General features: G+C 36.5%; 1 protein-coding gene and 1 pseudogene across 3 annotated transcripts in view; one reads left to right on the forward strand and one right to left on the reverse strand.

Moving 5' to 3' along the window:
• Il1rapl2 (interleukin 1 receptor accessory protein like 2) overlaps positions 1 to 19695 on the reverse strand; it is a 1196146-nt gene that overhangs the window by 519542 nt on the left and 656909 nt on the right. For all 3 annotated transcript variants that reach the window (XM_042268818.2, XM_076562815.1, XM_076562816.1), the window contains one exon: positions 8255 to 8441. In XM_042268818.2, coding sequence (XP_042124752.1) covers positions 8255 to 8441 — 187 coding nt within the window. The remainder of the gene's footprint in view (positions 1 to 8254; positions 8442 to 19695) is intronic.
• On the forward strand, positions 740 to 1397 carry LOC102919862 (small ribosomal subunit protein eS7 pseudogene; annotated as a pseudogene).

Below are 19695 nucleotides of genomic sequence, written 5' to 3' on the forward strand. Positions count from 1 at the left end.
ACAATACTGTATCTCCTGGAAGTGTCAAAGGAACTACACCTACAAAGTTCCACCAACATGTCTACCTAAACATGAACTGAACAAGGACTACATCAATAGACATGATAAAGTGGACAGGATAAAGGCCATGAGGCCTCAACTCTACACACATACCCAAAAACCTATACAAAACTAAGGAATACTGAGTGGAAGAAATAGTCCTCCCCTGGGAAGAGCATACCAATTGGTTATCCAATATTCAACAGTCATCCTTGAAAACATACGTACAAGAAACATTATATAGACTGAGCATGTTATATTTATGTATTTAAGAATACATGAGCTGGCTTTTTGGAGCCCCTTACCTATGGTGGGACACCTTGCACAGCCTTGATACAGGGGGAGGGGCTTGGACCTTCCTCAACTGAATGTACTAGACTCTTCTGACTCCCCATGGGAGACCTTACCTTGTTGGAAGAGGGAATGGGGGGATGGGTTGGGGGAAGGAGGATGGGGGGCAGGAGGAGGGAAGAGAGGGGCATCCGTGGTTGGTATGTAAAATGAATAAAAATTTTCTTAATTTAAAAAAAAAATACACCAGGTGGTGGTGGCGCAGGCCATTAATCCCAGCACTCGGGAGGCAGAGGCAGGCAGATCTCTATGAGTTCGAGGCCAGCCTGGGCTACCAAGTGAGTTCCAGGAAAGGCACAAAGCTACACAGAGAAACCGTGTCTCAAAAAAACAAAAAAAAAAGCTCTTTCGAAGCCGGCACTCCGTCAGGGACGAGCCATGTTCAGCTCGAGCGCCAAGATCATGAAGCCCAATGGCGAGAAGCTGGACGAGTTCGAGTCTGGCATCTCCCTTGCAGTGCTCCAGCTGGAGATGAACTCCGATCTCAAGGCGCAGCTGCAGGAACTGAACATCACGGCGGCCAAGGAAATTGAAGTTGGTGGTGGCTGGAAAGCTATCATAATTTTTTGTACCAGTTCCTCGGCTGAAGTCTTTTCAGAAAATCCAAGTCTGGCTGGTTCGTGAATTGGAGAAAAAGTCCAGTGGGAGGCTTGTGGTCTTCATTGCTCAGAGGAGGATTCTGCCCAAGCCAACTCGGAAAAGCCACACAAAAATAAGAAGCGCCCCAGAAGCCTCACTGCAGTGCACGATGCCATCCTCGAGGACTTGGTCTTCCCAAGTAAGATTGTGGAGAAGAGGATCCGCGTGAAACTGGATGGCAGCCGGCTCATAAAGGTTCATTTAGACAAAGCCCAGCAGAACAACTTGGAGCACAAGGTTGAAACTTTTTTCTGGTGTGTATAAGAAGCTCACAGGCAAAGATGTTAATTTTGAATTCCCGGAGTTTCAGTTGTGAAGAAAATGACTGAATAAAGTGTCATTCATAGTAAAAAAAAAAAAAATACAAACACACACAGAGATGCCACATACACAGTGAGGCATGTGTGTGTTGGGGGGGGTGCGTTCTATAACAGTGATTGAAGAAAATAGTCAATGACTTTGAAAGAAGAGAGCCAAGAAGGCCAGGTGGCAGTGGCACAAGCCTTTAATCCCAGCACTCGGGAGGGAGAGCCAGGTGGATCTCTGTGAGTTCGAGGCCAGCCTGGGCTATCAAGTGAGTTCCAGGAAAGGCACAAAGCTACACAGAGAAACCCTGTTTCAAAAACAAAAGGAGAGAGAGAGAGAATGCAAAGAATGTATATGGGTGGGTTTAGAGGGAGGAAAGGGAAAGGGGAAATGATATAATTATAATCTTAAAAATTAAAAAAGATAGTTTAGAAAAAACAAAATATAAAATATAAAATCTAAACCAAATCCTGCAATAGCTTTATTGGCAGTTACAAAAAAAAAATACCACAAGTGTTCCTCAACTGGTAAATGGTCAAACAGTTCATCAGTTCATTCTTCAAAATAAAAGTATCTTTAAAAGTAATCAATACACAATTAATAAGTTCAGGGTGGAATACTTTTATGGCTATAAGATGTATAGATTTATTGCATTTTCAATAGTTATTCAACATTGTCAAGCATTTTAGCTAGTGATTTTATTATCAAAAAAAGTGGTTGTCCTTTGGGTTGTCATGTAACGAATGAGGTCTCTAAATGATCATTTTAGCCTTTAAGAAAATAGTCACAGGTGAATCTAAATTCAACTTTTAGCTCATTCACATGAATGATGACATTTATATATGATCATTGCTAAACTATTATTTGGAGATATAAAATTAAGTCTTTATTATTCATTTGAATTTTTTTAATTTGGGAGGGTCTCAGACATGTGTATTCTATTTATACCATTTCACTCTCCCCATCCTCTCTCCAACTCCTCCCATCCCCCCCCCAAAAAAAACTTCTCAAATTTATGGCTTCTTACTTAATATATAATCTTGCTAAGTCCGTTTGATGTTGCTCGTATGTATGCATATTTAGATCTGATTGACTGGTATTGTATAACCTATCAGGGCGCTTGTCCCTGGGGAAGACTAATTCTCCCTCTTTTGGCAGGCGAAATTGCCTATAGCTCTTCATCTGGCACTGAGGCCTTGTGTAATTTCTTCCATCCCTGTTGGTATGTCTCTTGGTAATGTCATTTTAACGGAGAAGTGTAGCTACCAGTCCTCATCAAGGAAGCTTCTTCGTGCAGCAGACAGAGACCTTTACAGAAAAACACTACACGTCAAAATGTTGAGCTTTCCATGGGGTGTTCAACCCCAAATGGAGATAGTGTCTTCCATATATGATAGGGAAACTGTACCCAGGAAATCTCAACAATATGGTTGCCTAAACTGGACCAGAAAAAAAAAATTCTTTCTTCCTTTCTATTGAGACAAGGTCTCTCTATGTATCTCTAGCTGTCGTAAAACTTACACAGGAAAGCAAGCTGGACTTGCTTAAAGAGATCCTCCTGTCTCTGCCTCCTGAGTGTTGAGATCTTCCCCTCATCTTCTTATTCTAGTTGATGCTGTTTTGCAATATTTGCAATATTTGTTAGTATCTGACCCAATCAACCTCCTTTTATTTCCTAGTATTTTTTTGACATTTTGGATATATCTGTTCATCCATGTGAGTCTAAAAACTGTATAATTGTGTTTTCCAGTTTCAAAATTCTTAATTTTGTTACATTAAATTGTAATGGTTTTCCATGGAGAAATAAACTTTACCTCATGTTAGGTCAGAGTTCATATTTTTCATAAAATAACGTTATTTAGATCTCTTCTAATAATTACTAAAAATTTTTAGTGTCTTACAGTTTGTCACTGTTGTAAATGTGGTACTTCTATTTTTCTCTATTATAAATATAACTTGTGAGCCATACCCAGCAGTCGGCCAACAGGTGAGAGACCCGCGGGCATGCTGCACCAACACCCTTGGACTCTGTAACCTCTACAACCCACTCCACCCCCCAAATTCACCAACCCCATCATTCTTCCCTTGGCCAACCATCCATCACAGCATCAGCAGCACTTATACAAGTACCACCTACTCCAGTTGGAAGAACAGGAACAAGTACCACCTACACTAGTAGGAAGAACAGGGGACCCTATAGGCACCAGGACCACCTACGCCAGCTGGAAGAACATTCTCCATTGGCACAGCACAACCCACACCAGTAGGAAGAACAGACTCCATAGGCACAAGTAAAGTCCATATGAGCCAGAAGAACTGGAGGATACATTGCATTTAGCCACCCAATCCAACGCAAACCTTAGCTGAGGCAACCATACTGCACCTGTGTTGTCTATAACATGTTGAGAAACTATTAAATAATCTTTAAAGTTTTTCCTTTTGGTGAAAAACAGTGTATTTCCCTTTACTCAATACAAAGATGTTATTAATCACAAGTAGAAGCTAGTTTTTCAAGTTTTAATTGAAGCAGATACTTCCTAGAGAGTTGAGATGAGCCAGGTTATTCACATATTACCTCCAGGGCAATGGGGAAATGTGTTTACATTGGTCACTACATCATTCCCAGTTCTTATAGTGTCTCACCAAGGTTGGTATCTAGAAAGTAATCATTGAACCAATGATCCACTGAATGAATAAATTAATGAGTATTAATTCATTTATTCTCTGTCAGTATCAATTAAAACTAATGGCAAACATTCATATTTAGACAGGCAGAGCAAAAATAAGGAAAATTCAAATTGCTATCCTTTACCTCCTTAACATCAGGGTACCAATTGAGGCAACTGGTCAAACTAGAAGAACATTGCATGTCAAAGTACATTTTTGTGTTTGTACTGTTGGTGTTCTAGAAAAGCTAGAGGACTCTTTCATTCAGAAATTGGATAAATGAAATGTAGGACTTGCTGGGGAAAGTAAAGGGATGATAAGTGGAGCAAAAGAGGATATTGGAGGAGGCTAGCAAAAACGTATTCTATACATGTGTGCAAAAGGTACAATGGAACCAATCACATATAACTAATATATTCAAATGAAAATTAAAGTAAAAAAATGAAGCAAAAATATCAAATAAAGAGGTTTGATACTTTTGTTAAAACTGTGTGAATGAGGGGGTATTAAATGTTATTCTTTGTTCAGTAAAGAAGATATTCTGCCTCTCAATTCTAAAATGTTAATAAAAGCCATCCAATGTTCTATACCAGCATCTGACCTTCATTCATTTAGTATCAGGCAGAATGTATAGAAGTGTAGTCCTTTTCTTCTCCTCTGTCTGTTGACCAATGAGATTCAGAGAGAAGCCATGTAAGCTACTTACTTTTCTCCCTTGTACTATATGTATAGAGAGGTTTGCCTTACTCATCCATCTTTATGAATATATTCCCAGTGATACCAGCTAAACTTTGTTCTTGATTACAGGTTGGATGGGGATGATAGCCACCAGAGACCACCACCAACATATTGCACACAATCTACGAAACTCACAAAAAGTGAGAGTAATAGTATCAGAGAGAAGGATAAAAAAAAAAATAGAGATGAACAGAATCAAAACCAGATTTAAGATTGCATATTTGAAAAGATAGCTACAGAGGATGGTGAAAAATATGTTTTCATTGCAAAACACTAGAAATAAGACATTAGACATATCAAAATTAGGATTTGTCCCAGAATGAACTATACAAATACAGCCTCCACATTATATAGTGATTCTCTATCCAGAGAAAAGTCCCTTCCTGGGTTGCTAGGTAGGGAATGCCCAGGCTTAGAAAAGGTGCAGAGTAAGGTACCAAAATATTGACTTCAAGAAGGAAACATTTTTCCAATACCTCAAAATATCTTCTGGGAAACTTCATATGAGACTCAATGGTAAACAACATACTTCTTTTTTGTTGTTTGTTTTGTTTTTTTCTAGACAAGGTTTCTCTGTGTAACAGTCATAGCTGTCCTGGAAATCACTCTGTAGATCAGACTGGCTTCAAACTCACAGAGATCTCCCTGCCTCTGCCTCCCAAGTGCTGAGATTAAAGGTGTGCACACCACCACCAGGCCAACGACATACTTCTAATCTCAGAGGTTCTTTAGTATCATACCCGAAATTAAAGTCACACTCACACACTACTAGTTTTTCTATCTGATTCTCTAGACCCTTCTTCCACAAAATGGGGATAAGATATTTATATAGTAGTCTTAAGGATTGAGCTAATCTATAGAATAAGCATTTAGTGTAACAAAGGAAAAAGGCAAATTGTACTGAAGGCAAAAGTGGAGGAGGAGATACTGGTATCCTCCTACTAAGGAATAAAGACAATTGTGTTATATAGATACAGTGTAATACTAACCACGAAAGGGTTGGGAATCCCAACATTTGTAACAACAATTCTAAAACTAGAGATGACTAGATTAACTGAAGTAAGTTGGGCACAGAAGGACAGTACCAAATGATCTCACATGTGGAATGCAAAAGTTTGTCTCATAGAAGTTGAGAGCAGAACTCACCGTGCAGGGGATGAGGAAAGGGGACAATCCTGCATAACTGCATGAATTCCCATTTATATAGGATGAATAACTTGTGATACAGTTATTTTACAGTTAATTTACTATAATTAACCAAATATTGAAATAACTAAAAGAGGATTTTGAATGCTCTCACCACAAACAAATTATAAGAGTGTGAGGAGAAAGAATACTTTAACCTAATATAAATATTGCAAAATGTACACAAGCATTAATACCCAAATGATATGCACAATTTTATGCTTTTCTATCTATCAATTAAAATAAATTTAAATTTAATAATCTAAATCTTAAACATTATTCTGGCAGAGCTTAGAAAACCTTTTGTTCTCAATGTATTGGTCCATTTGGAGAAGGGAGTGAGGGATAGAGATAGCCAAGGAGTAAGTGGCCAGAGATGTTGAAAGACATAAGGGAAGGGGAAGAAGGAAGTTAGCAGAAGATACGAGGATGATATAGAGTGAATTACTATACAAAGAGCCTACTGATCTTGATTTTACCTCCAGCTGCTAACTCTGGGGTAAGTCAACTCCCTGTTTGCTCCTATAAAATTGAAGTGAATTCTTTGTTACTTTTGGGGGCACATGGTTGGTCTGTACCAATGGTCCATCTTACAGAAATGTCCATAATCATCAAGACTGAATCACTGTAGAAAAGCATAGTAATTAGGAAAATGGTCTTCCAAGTTATAGTGCCTTGAGCACAGAGCTCTATAAGTTTAGAAGTATTTCGTTTCTCTACACTCCTGTTTTCCTCTTCATTAAATAAAGTACTCACCACACAGAGTTATACTGATATTTAGATAACATAAGGTAAAGAACAGGCTTATTATAGGGAATGGCATATAAAAATTACGTAAGATCTATGAAGGAAGCTTATGATAGCATGAAAGTTCCCATTAAATTATTTAGTCTGCTTGAAGGAATAAATGTTATTTGTAATAATATTGTCTCTGCTAAGAAAAAAGAAAGAGTGGAAGTCATAGTTGAGTATATGCTCTTGGTATCTGTTGGGGAATATCTCCAGGTGTGAAAACGAACAGGTTTCCAAATGTAGAATTTACTAGCAGCTAAATGTTCAGGTATAGGATTTCATAGGAAGAATAGGGTCACATAATCCTATAGAAACCACCAAATTTGATTCTTATGTAATTTGGTCCAATAATGCCCACATTACCTGTGAAAAATGTACTTGATTGCCTGTAGCTATCATATAGAAATCTGTATAAAGTGGCAACTGCTATGGTCAAGAAAATGTTTTGGGCCAGGTGGTGGTGGTCACACCTTTAATCCTAGCATTTGGAAGGCAGAGGCAGGCAGATCTCTGTGAGTTTGAGGTCAACCTGGTCTACAGAGCTATTGCAACAGTTGGGGCTATACAGAGAAACACTGTTTCTAAAAACCAAAAGAAAAAAAGTAAAGAAAAGAAAGAAACAAAGAAACAGGGAGGAAGGGAAGGAGGGAGAAAAAGAAGGAATTTCATAGTTGTGTAATTATTCTCTACTTCCTTATTATGCCTGCCCTTTGTGCATATAGTCTAGGTCTAGTACACCTGAAGGCCTAATTCTACCTATTGCTTTTTTCCTGTGTTCTAATGGAAGTAGGAGTAAACTAGCTTCAGAAATGCAGTCAAGTATCAAGAGGGGCTGTATTACTTATTCTAACATCTCTTTTCTTGTCTATCTCCTTCATATGCTCTTCTATAGGTCTTCCTGCCTTCATTCTTGCTGGGTTCCAATGACTGCTCTTTAGGAGTAATAAGTAACAGCTTCCTCTCCTGTTGGTTCCCTCAATATTGCCTCTACCTCAGTAAACATACTCTTCATCTAATGTCCTTCCATTAAACCTCTGAGCATAGCTTATGTCCAGTGAATCGTAATTCTGACTGTTCAGACGAGCAGCACACAGCCCTCTTGTCAGTTCTGCCTCCACTGTAGTAGCTCACACTCTACATCATGCTAACAGTGCTCATCCTTCATAGCTGCTACTACTGATGATGATGGACCTTTCTTCTTCATGGTACATAATAGCTCTATGTCAATCAACTAATTTGTTTTATGTTTTATTGAAATCTTTACCCTTCTTCTTTGCTGGGGTGGAAATTTTATTTTTTAGCAGTTGGGGAAATTGGGATAGCTTCTGACATCTGCTGATGGAAATCCACAGAAATCAGTGACATACAGGACTCACACCTCTAAGTTGTTTTGTTGTAAATCTGTTGATTTGTCTCAGCAGACTGTTTAATACCAAAAACCGGTAATAAAATGTCCATTCCTAAGGCTGCTATTAAGGTTTTTTTTTTTTTTTTTTTTTTTTTTAAAAAAAGTTTACTTGACACCATGCTGAATTACCTTGTACCATACAACATCAGGTTCCTGATCAGACTTCTTAAAGTCATCCATGTCTGGGCAGGAGATCTCCTTTCTTTTAGTAACTTCAGATTTCTCTAAGTAGCGGATTCTGCTATTGTAGCAGAGGCCTGATTCATTCTCAGCAACAGTCAAGGACATTGACACCTTCATGCAGTATGTGGAGTTTCTGTGGAAACAGAGAAATAAGAAAATAGCTTTATTGGCTGTTTACAACATTTACAATCTCTATATTTCAAGAGTATTGACTTTTCCATTTAGGGCATTGCCTAAAAATGAGAAACAAGATCAAACCAATACATAGCAACTTTCTTCTTTAACCAACAGAATGGTGTAGAGTAAAAATGGTGATGGAAACATTCCTAATTATGAGATAGCTACAGAGCTATGAGGGTAAGATGTAGCAATCCCCGAATGCTAACTTCACTCCTGGCAATCAATGTTGCTTCCTTGAAACTTTGAAAAGGAAAGCTATGGGAATGTTGCCAGAACTGTGGTCACAGCCATTTCTGCTCTTCAGCTATCTTTTGACAGTTCTCCCAGTGATTGTTGAACTTAACATTGTTTTCTACCCCCAACATTTTGTTCTCTAAAATACATATAGAAACCAAGATTGACATGCAAAGGATACTTGCTAATATATGTAGCATTTCTTTCACTTCCATTTTTATTGTCATAAATAAGATTGTAGTGAATATGCTTTTATACACAACTTTACACCTTCTACCCCAAGGGTAGAATCACTAAGTTAACAGAAATATATATTTCTAGTCGAGTTTGAGATAATTATTACTCATCACAATACAAATTGTTTTTCATTGCCCAAGAATAGGGCTGAATTCAATCAGTGATGACCACGGTTGTCTGAAGTAACAATACAGACTCCTATATTTGGAGGTCTCAGCAGAAAGGTTTAAAGGTTGATGATAATTCTCAATTTGACAGGATTTAGAATCTCCTAGGAGGACTAACCCTGAACATGATTCAGTACAGGACCTCATTCTATGAATTGGTGCTACCTACATTTAGGGTAAGTCTTCCTACTACAAGAAGTTCATTCTAAAAAACATATATAAGTGTTTAAAGTGCTTCTTGAAATGTGCTAGTGGTTGGGCATCCCATCCCTAGACAAAGCTCTATAGTTGAATAATGACTACTAAGAAAAGAAGAAATAGTTTTTCCCAGGGATGAGGCCCTAATTGGTTACCCAAAACAAAAGGGTACAGCCCTGAAACAATATGCACACAAACAATGAAGTAGATCCAGTAGGTTGTATTTATATATTTGTGCATATATATGAATGTAATGATAATAATCAAAGTAAAAGAAACTATCAGTTTGAGAGTGACAGAGGAAATGGGAGAGATTGTAGGGAAGAGATATAGGAGGGGCTTGAGGGAGGAAAGAGGAAAGCGATAAAATTACATTAAAGTCTATTTAGAATCAATTCAAATAAAAATAAAAGAAGATAAATAATAAATAATGAAAATATTACTTGTAAATAAATAATAAACAAAAAGAAAGCATCCTATTAAAATGTGTCTAAATTAATTCTTCCTACCAACACTATTCCTCTAAAACATTGAAATTTGTCACCTGGCCACTTTAGAAATCATGTGAATTGATAGAGTTATTATGTGAAGATATCTAGGGATGGAAATTTTGCTTTCTTGAAAGTTGTGTACTACATAATTGATTTTCAATAATGTGAGTTCGGCAAGCATGTCTGGGACTGGTGAGGTGGTTCAGTGGTTAAAGTGTTTACAACACAACCATAAATATCACAATTTGGATTATAAGAATACACATAAGTGCCCAATGGGACATGAAATTTCAGCCTTAGAAAATAGAGATTGGATTGAGATGGCTAGAAAGCCTAGTCATGTGGATGAGTTCCGGGGTTGACTGAAAGACCACACTTCACTGAATAAGTTAGAAGAGTGAACAAGGGTAAGTCCTGATATCGACCTCACATCTCCACATATATGTGCTTCATGCATACCCACATAAATACACATACACATGCAAAAATATTTAAGCACCCAAAAGCACACCCACATACACAGAGAAGCATACACACATGAAAATAGAAACACAGAAATAAAAAATATATTTGATGAATTTGATTAATTTTAAACAAATAAATAAAATTTTATCTTTGTTTCTTTGTATGCATGATGTTTCACTACACAGACCAGAAAATGTCAATCACACAATGGAAAAAGGCAATGTATAAGAGGAGAGATCAGAAGCATCTTGACAAGAATGAGAAGGCCAACTGTAAATCTCAGTAGGAGTGTTTAATCTTTCTTTCTGGAGAATATTTCAGGACCACTTCTAAATTAATATTAACTCACTGCTAGAAATACAAAGTGTCAAGAGTACCCCTACAAAGCAAAGTAGTTGTACAATCTTATATCAGATGGAATTAGCATGCCTATCACTCATTTGAAGAGGGCCCCAAATGGTTGGTACAATGCATACTCTTTAGTGGTCATTCATTGAAATTTTACAACATTCCAAGGCTGTGCACATTAGGTTTACAAAAAAGTCATCAAAAGGATTCCTAATCAGTGAAGATAATTACAAACAAAATACTCATAAACTGGGACTGGGCAAGTTTCATCTAAGAAAATAAAGTAGAGAAGCTCCTGATATTCAGGTACAACACCAGTATATTCTATATGATACTGCTTTCCGTTGTTTCTAATGTTGGTTTCCAGAACCCAAACAACATAAATTAGATCTCCTCAGGTACAAGAGGAACAAATAATTGGAGCTGGAGAGATGGCTCATTTAAGTACACTTGCTGCTCTCACAGAGGACCAGGGTTTGATTCTCAGGACCTACATGGTGGCTAATAACCATCTATAACTTAAGGTTATCCAACCCCCTCTTCTGGTCTCCACAGGTACCAAGGCATGTATGTGGTGCACATATATGCATTCAAGTAAACTACTCATACACATAAAATAAAATTAATTAATCAAAAATTATTTGAAAGAAATAAATTCGGCAAATGTTAGACACCTTTTTTAATGTCATAAAGGTAACTAAAGTCATTATTTAAAGTCTCATGGAAGAAAAGTAAGTACTGGTTCAATCACTGTAGCTTTTCATGAACATGTTTATAACAATTCAATGTTAAATGTTTTCCTAAGTCTCTTGGCTTTCTATAAGGCCATATATATCCAGCCTATTATAACAATCTCTTCTCCATTCATCAAGATGCATCCACAGTGAAATTTTCACTGTTTTGTGGACACACTAAGCTTAATCAAACCATAGGAAGAGATTAAGTAAGCATACATGCTCCATGGTATTAACACATACAGGTAGAAGAGCCTTAGCCACTTACTTACTTAATCTCTTCCCATTATTACCTTAATGAAAAGAGAACTACAGACTAGAATTCTCAATCATAGAAACAATAGGTAGAATATGTTAATCCTATCAAATAAATTCACTATCTAAAATGCACTTAGCACTGAGTAGAAAATAAGGTTAAAGAAAGACAAATCAAGGATAGTGGTTTCTTTATAATGCACCAACTTTAAAAGAAGCTCCAGTAGATTCAGCTACTTCTGTGACACATATAAAACTGTCTCACAAAAACCACAATGTCAAGCATGGAAAACTTCTCTTCAAGTTGTTGATCAATGTCCAGACAATCTGGCTACTACCCTTGTCCTTGGTTGCCTCCAAGAACTTAAGGTAAGTTTCTACTATGGAAGAGATCACACACTTAAACACAGGAATAGAGCTGAAGCTCACCTAGAAACCTCCTTCACGAGAACTTATTTTCATAGAATCTAAGGGTGTTATGCAAAGTGCCAAGAAAGAAAAGCAATTGATTGTACCACCCAGCTGTAAAACCTATGAACTACAACAATGATAAACATGACAAGATATACCCAATGGTACAATAGTAAACTTACATTTGGGGGTAACCAACAGCTGTCTAATTGGACTCACAGTCAACTCAATAGGAAGGAGTTCATGCCTGGTGCTGTAAACCCAGCCAAGTACCCAAGGTTGGATAAGTCATGGATCCTAAAGGAGAACCTACTACTGCTACTTTCCTAAAGCAGTATAATTTATATGTGAATTTTAAATACTTATCCTTATACCCAGAGATAAATGTAGCTCTCACCTCTCTTCAAAGAAGTTTCTTTGTGAAGGAGACAGAGACCATCAAGTAAAGTCAAAATACAGAGCTCAACTGACTGTGGGTTGCTCAACTCCAAGTGATACGTCAACAACACAAACCCTAACCTAAGGTTCAGGGAACATTCTGGAAGAAGGAACAGGAAGATTTTAAGTGACAGAGGACAAGAACGTCTGCTAGGAGATAGTGCCTTCTTTATTTGATGGGAAAGCTATATCCACAAAAATCTCAAAAATATGGTCACCTATATGATACTCATCAAATAATGACACCAGTTGATATGTTAACTTGTATAAGGGAAATCTCTTAAGTCTCTATCTCTAGATGCAGAGCTATAGACAATTAAGGGCTGCTGAGGGAAAGAGATTCAGTCTTCTCCAGGGATGAAGTCCCTCATAGATTATCAAATCCCAAATGGTCAGGAGAGACAAAGAGAGACAGAGAGAGGCAGAGAGAGACAGAGACAGACAGACAGACAGACAGACAGACAGACAGACAGAGACAGAGACCAAGAGACAGAAATAATGATTAAAGAAGAATTCATGAACTTGAGAGTGAGTAGGAATGAGGGGAATATATGGGTAGAGTTAAGAGAAGAGGATGAGGGCTGAAAATAATGTAAATATAGTTTGCATGTATTAAATTCTCAAAAGATTTTTAAAGTAAATTTTAAAATTTGGTTTACATTTTTAAGTAGAAATGTGATAAGGCATGTCCTTTCCAGATAATCATGTTAAAAAAAAAATATCTAAAATACTCAGTGTAGTGTTTGTTACCTACTAGGTATTCAATAAATTATAACTATAAAACCAGAATTTTTAGTATATCTTGCATTGTTATCTATATCACCAATAAATAATAGTATATATTTATATAACAATCACTACTATATTTACAAACAACACATTGATTACACCAGGATAAGATAGGCCACAAGGTTAGGACTGCCGCTTCGTTGGGGATTTAGTTCAGTGGTAAGGCGCTTGCTTGTCTAGCAAGCACAAGGCCCTGGGTTCGGTCCTCAGCTCTAAGAAAAAAAAAAAGGAGTGCTGCTTGACAGGAAATGGTCTGAAAGTGGTAATTTGGGGGAACAGATCTAATACCAGAACACCAGGAAAGTCTGAAAGGATAAAAAAGATACACTGAATTAGATACAAAAAGGAAAATGAATGGGAAAAAAAAGCTTTCAGGTACCATGAAACACTAGCTACAAGACAAAGGTCATAACTTTGGAGGTCAAAGGGTTAATGATGGTCCACTAAATTTTCTGGGGCTTCTTAGACAAATGTTTCCTCTAACAAAACCCAGACCTCCAGGCAAAGATTTTCAGGCACAAGAGATGCACTCATGTGTTCTTTCTCCAACCCCTCCAAAGATTAAATGATTTAGGCCCTGCCAGCAGCACTTATATTAACTTGGTGTGACCATAAGGGCAGGGGACTCACCCTGAACATGGCTGATGAGTTGCAGGAGGAAACGTTTCAATCCTCCCTCACCCTTAAAACACAAACAATCTTAGGCCAGGGCCCTGCATATATACTCACTCTGGCTCTGTTCACTAGCATGTCAATTGAGGCTGACAAATTGCTTGTTAACCCCTGAACAAGCCCTAATATGAAGATGTAGGTGATAACCAAGGTCCCTGGAACTCAAAGACAGGCCTAGTTTGAGTCCTGTTGTCACTAGGGCTGACCTAGTAGAGGTATGATCAAGGCTCCCCGACAGTCTGAGATTCAAGTTGATTTTTATTAGTCATGTAATCCAGCCCTGGCACATTTCCTGCTAACAATTTTGCATTATTTAGATTTTATTTTGAAAAATGCCTCAGGCCCATTCTATTTAAAAAATTTCCTGCAAGTGGGGTCTAAAAATGTTACTTTTCTTTCATTAGGTACAATTAGAGCTGTGCAAGGTTGAGGAGGCCAACTGACGAGTATGCAAGAATGAGGATTATACATTTTTTTTCTCTTTTCCTTCAACATCCCATGGGGGATAAGAAACACATTCTGCCTAAATATAAGGAAAGAGCTTTCACTGTGATATTCCAGCAGTGACTTATAATTACTTGTGTCTGTAATCTTTGCAGGTAGAGTTCTCTCTCAGTATCCATAAGGGAATTGTTCCAGGATGTTACAACACACCTCCAAAGCAAAAACTTTCAGATGTTCAAGCTTATTTTTTTAATATAAGATGACATTATATTTGCATATAACCTATGTACATTCTCCTGGATACTTTAAATCATTTCTAAATGACTTTTAACTAATGAAATATAGATGCTATGTAAATAATAGTTATACTATATTGTCTAGGGAATACTGACAAAAAGTCAGCACAGGTTCAGAACTAATGCAATTATTTTATTCCTATGAATCTTTGGGTCATGGCTGTTTGGATCCACAAATGTAGAAATTATGAAACAGAAAAGTTGACTGTATTTCCACATCCTTTATCATAGTTAATTCTACCAGTATGTGGCAAAATGGGCAGGCAAGATAACTATCATCTAATAAGAATAAAATGTAAATGTAAAAATGATTTAAAAATAACTTTGTTAAATGTATCCAGCTAGGACCAAGATTTCTTGGTTGTTACTCTGAGAAATTGATATTAACATTGCTTAAAAGCCAAACTACTTGGAGTTACCCATATCAACTTGGAAAGTTGATAGAATGGGAAGTAGATGTTTATAGATTATGTACTCAGAATAATTCTATTAACGTGTACAGCAAATCTGCTGCAATTGAGTCAATATCACAGCTTTCTATAAAAAGTTTATTTCTTGTTTTTTTTTCTTTCAAAGGCAATTCTAACGGAATTTTGATCAAACTTAGTTTCTCTAGGGAAAAGTTAAGACTTCAGCTTTCATGAAAAGTCAAAATATCCATTATAACTCACATTTGCAGCACTTGTTTATATTAAAAATTTGAAAGGATGGTTTGAATACATGTGATTTTTGTGTAACCTGTGGGTTAAACAAGTATCAAGAATCTGAAGAATGAGAAAAAAGAATTATACCTAAAAATAGAAGCATTAGTAAAATGACTTAGGATTTAGCTAAACTTTTTAAATAGTTCCTTTCACAATTCTATTTCACTTCAAAATATTTTCTTTGCAAATTCCAAAAATATCTAGTGATCAGCAAACTAAAAAGATTTTTTTGACATTTAAAAAAACAAAAATTGGGGCTGGATAGATGGCTTTTCATTTGAGAAGCATCCATGGCTTCCAAAAGACCCAGGTTCAATTCCACACATGGCAAATCACAACCTTATATAATTCCAGTTGCAAGGGATGCAAAAACCTCCTCTAGCCTCCATAGGCACCAGGCTTTCATGGGGTTCACAGACATATACACAGGCAAAACACCCATGCACAAAAGGAAAAATTATGAAATCAAATTGTAAATTAATTGTGTGTGTGTGTGTGTGTGTGTGTGTGTGTGTGTGTGTATGTATGTGTGAATCTACAATCGTTAGATAAGATTGTCCTCCTCCAAACCTAAAACAAGTAGCAAAATTCTGAGGTCCTTTGCTGATTTTTCACTCTTCAAAATTTATTAGTAAAAGACAGTTTTATTGGAAATATTTTCAATTATTTTAGAGTTGTCTATTTTATTTTATAAAATTGGATGAGTGTTTTGATCACATGTGTGTCTGTGTAGCATATGCATGTTTGGCGCCTGTCAATTTTAGAAGAGTGTATCAGATCCCCTGGAACCAGAGGTGCATTTGGTTATGAACTGCCATGTGGATATTAGGAATTGAACCTGATATTCTTGCTGGTCTCTGCAAGAATAACAAGTGCTCTTAACCACTGAACCGTTTCTCTAGCCCTTGGAAATATGTTTTAACTTAATGCAACAGTCAACTTTAAGACTAATACAGACCATAACTACACAAAACTACAAGCATGCAATATTAATGCAATAAAACTCTAAAAGAGGTCAAATTAGCAAATTTATTGATGTTATTCAATTAAAAAAGTCCTACATAATCATTAAAATTACAGAAATTTGCTATATACATTTAAAAGTAAATGAAAGTCTAATGTAAGAATAAAAAGTATTTGTGATGTAAAAGAATTGGGGAGAAATACAAGGTCATTTGAGAAAAACCCCTTTGTGTTTTCATTCTGTTAAATACTTTTAGTTTGTAGAGCTGTGAAGAGTTCAGAGGTTTTTGCTTTTTATAAGGTGCCTTGTCAAACAAAGAATGTTCTATTTCACAGATGATGTAAACAAACAAGGATATGTTGGAAGGATGAACAGGGAGTATTTTCTCAAGTGCTTTCATCTCTCACTGACATAAATATTCAGCCTTTGGCATGCTACTGTTAATCTCTGACTCAGAATAATCCACTTAGTTCCTCCTTATAGTTCATGGTACAGTTAGGGAATATGTGAAGTTAACTCCAGGAAATGAAATGAACTGTACTTAAAAAACTTGCTGCTTGAAAACATGGCCCCTAGAATCAGAGACTTGGGTTCATATCCCACCTCTATTGTATCCTAACAATGGGTCTTTGGCCAGGTGACTAAGTCTCAGGTTTTGGTATATGAAAAATGAGAATAGAAAAAGCAACTCTGTTTATAGGGTTATTATACTGCCAAATGTCAGATTTGTAAACTCTGATATTTTGATGGATTTTCCAACTAACAAGTCAGTCTTCCAGTTTAATGAATCCTTATAGAACACATGAGACTCCTAGGTCAGAATTCATAAACAGTAAATTAGTAGTAGCAATGCAAGGTACCAGCATTTGGGTTGTTTAATCAAACTTTATTCCATATGATAATATGGAGGGTGTCAATGTAAGCAATGTATTACCTACAACAGGAGAATCTCAAGCTTAAAAAACATTTATCTTTGATAATGTGTCATAGAAAACCTAGCTCATTGCTACAGAGGGAACTACATTCTCTTTTTTTCAACCACTGCCCTAAGCAACCTTGTTCTTCAGTTTAGAGGGAGATGTTCTTTGTATCCTCCTAAATTGTTCTCTCTAGAAATGGCTTTTTAAAATATGATTTTATTTTTATTTCAAAATATTATTTTTATCCATTTGGGGGTGCCCATAGAAGATTAAAAGAGGGCCCTAGATGCACTAGAGCTGGAGTTACAGGTGGCTGTGAGCCACCCAATATGGGTGCTGGGATCTAAACTCAAGTACTCTGGAAGAACAGCAATGTGCTATTTGTTTTGTTTTGTTTGTTTCTTTGTTTTATGAGACAGGGTTTCTCTGTGTAGCCCTGGCTGTTCTGTAATTCACTGTGTAGACCAGGCTGGCCCTGAACTCACAGTCATCTGCCTACCTCTGCCTCACCATCTGCACCACCACTGCCAAGCTCAACTGCTCTTAATTGTTGAGTCATCCCTCCAGTTCTTCCATACACATACCTTTGAAAAGAAAATCCCAAACAAACAAAACTCTTCTCACAAGACATACAAAATATGTGACAAAACAAAGGAAAATTTTCTTGGAATAGTGAGGTACTTTACAAGAAGCATTTAGTATGGTGTGTCGTATGTACTAGGTGTCCAATAAAAATGAACTCTGTAAGCCACCACTATATTATTCAAACTGCAAACTACATAAATAGATTTTGTATTCTTTCTGTTACTGTTTAAAAAATAGATAATGGATCAGGATATAGTAAATATGTTTGTGTGTGTGTGTGCATATACTACTTGCTAAAGATACAATTTTAGCCTGAAAATATAATAAAATGTTATTCACTATTGGGAAATGGATGTAACTTGGTGGTACAGTACTTGGCTAGTATGTGTAAGACCATGTGGTTGTTCTCTAGTATATTTATGTGCATATACACACATAAATATATGTATGTGTGATTGTGTGTACACTATAAATTCAAAACAAAATAAAATATTTATGCATTTGATATTAAAGTCAGATATACTCTTAAAATAATTAGACATTACACACATATTTAACAGCTATTAATAAAACAAAACCTGAGATTCATGAGTGTTTCCAGTGATGAGTTCTTGTTAACAACACCAAGGAAAACAACTATAATCTGCCCACTAAAGGCCCAGGGATCTGACTCAAAATTTCTAATTGAGGATGGGGGTAAAGATAAGGGAAAAATCAAGCATAATTAACTATCTCCATTCAGCATTACTATCCACATTATAGTAGGAGTACTTTCTGTGTTGTTTAAGACATATCTAAGAATTATAATTGGCAAGCATTAGCCTATACAAACATTTTCCATAAATATGTAGACATTGATGTTTCTGTGGAAATCTACATAAGTTCTCTGTAAAGTCTTCCTATAATAGTTTCACTGGCTATAACAACTATAGCTCATTTCCTCTTTGCTTTTTATTTAGATTATGTTGATATATTTACATGTCGATTTGTTCTTTCATAATTATTCACATAGTATTCATAAAGTCTTTACATTATGGCCTTAGATACACAGTGAGCTCTTCAAAAACACATCTTTCCTTACATGCACCGATCTCTCCATAAAATAGATACAGATAATTCTTCCTGCCTTTGTGTTGACATTGTCTAAGTTAATTGACTAGGTAACTAGATTACCATGCCCTAAGCTTTTATGATCTCTTATCTGATCTCTGTCTGCTCATCATTGTCAGAGAACTTGAAAGACTTGTAAATATTCAAAAGTTTTAGTTGCCTGTTGTCATGTGACTTCTGCATTAGTAGCCCTATCATTCTACTATCACTAGAATTGGTAAGATTACCTTATTAGACAAACCCAATGACCCTTTTTCACCTTCCTCCTGTCTGAATTCCATGCATTTTTTGTAAGGTGACAATTTCTTTCACCTTATAATCTCCCTTATTTCAAAATATCTTCCTCTGTTAGATTATCTGTCTGGAAACACCTATCCCCTTTTCATACTCTTTGGGGTCTTTTCAAAATGCTGAGACTCTTCGAAAGACTTCAGAGATTTTTGTTCTGCTTCATTTTATTTTCTATCCATCTAAACTTTATTTTCAGCAATTTTTTTCTAGTGACTAGTGAATAGAGCCTAGTCACAACTGAGCACTGAACATATACAAAGTGTGTGTGTGTGTGTGTGTGTGTGTGTGTGTGTGTGTCCGTCCAATTCTGTCCTTTCTCTTAAATTCCTTCCCAGTATAACAAACTAAGAGCTAAAGGATAATATACCTCTCACAAACAAACTTACTAAATCAGATACTGAACTTATCTTTCTCCTACAGTCTGATTTTCCTTTTGTACTAGGTATTATGGTTA

The sequence above is a fragment of the Peromyscus maniculatus genome, chromosome X (genome assembly GCF_049852395.1).
Source record: "Peromyscus maniculatus bairdii isolate BWxNUB_F1_BW_parent chromosome X, HU_Pman_BW_mat_3.1, whole genome shotgun sequence".
NCBI lineage: Eukaryota > Metazoa > Chordata > Mammalia > Rodentia > Cricetidae > Peromyscus > Peromyscus maniculatus.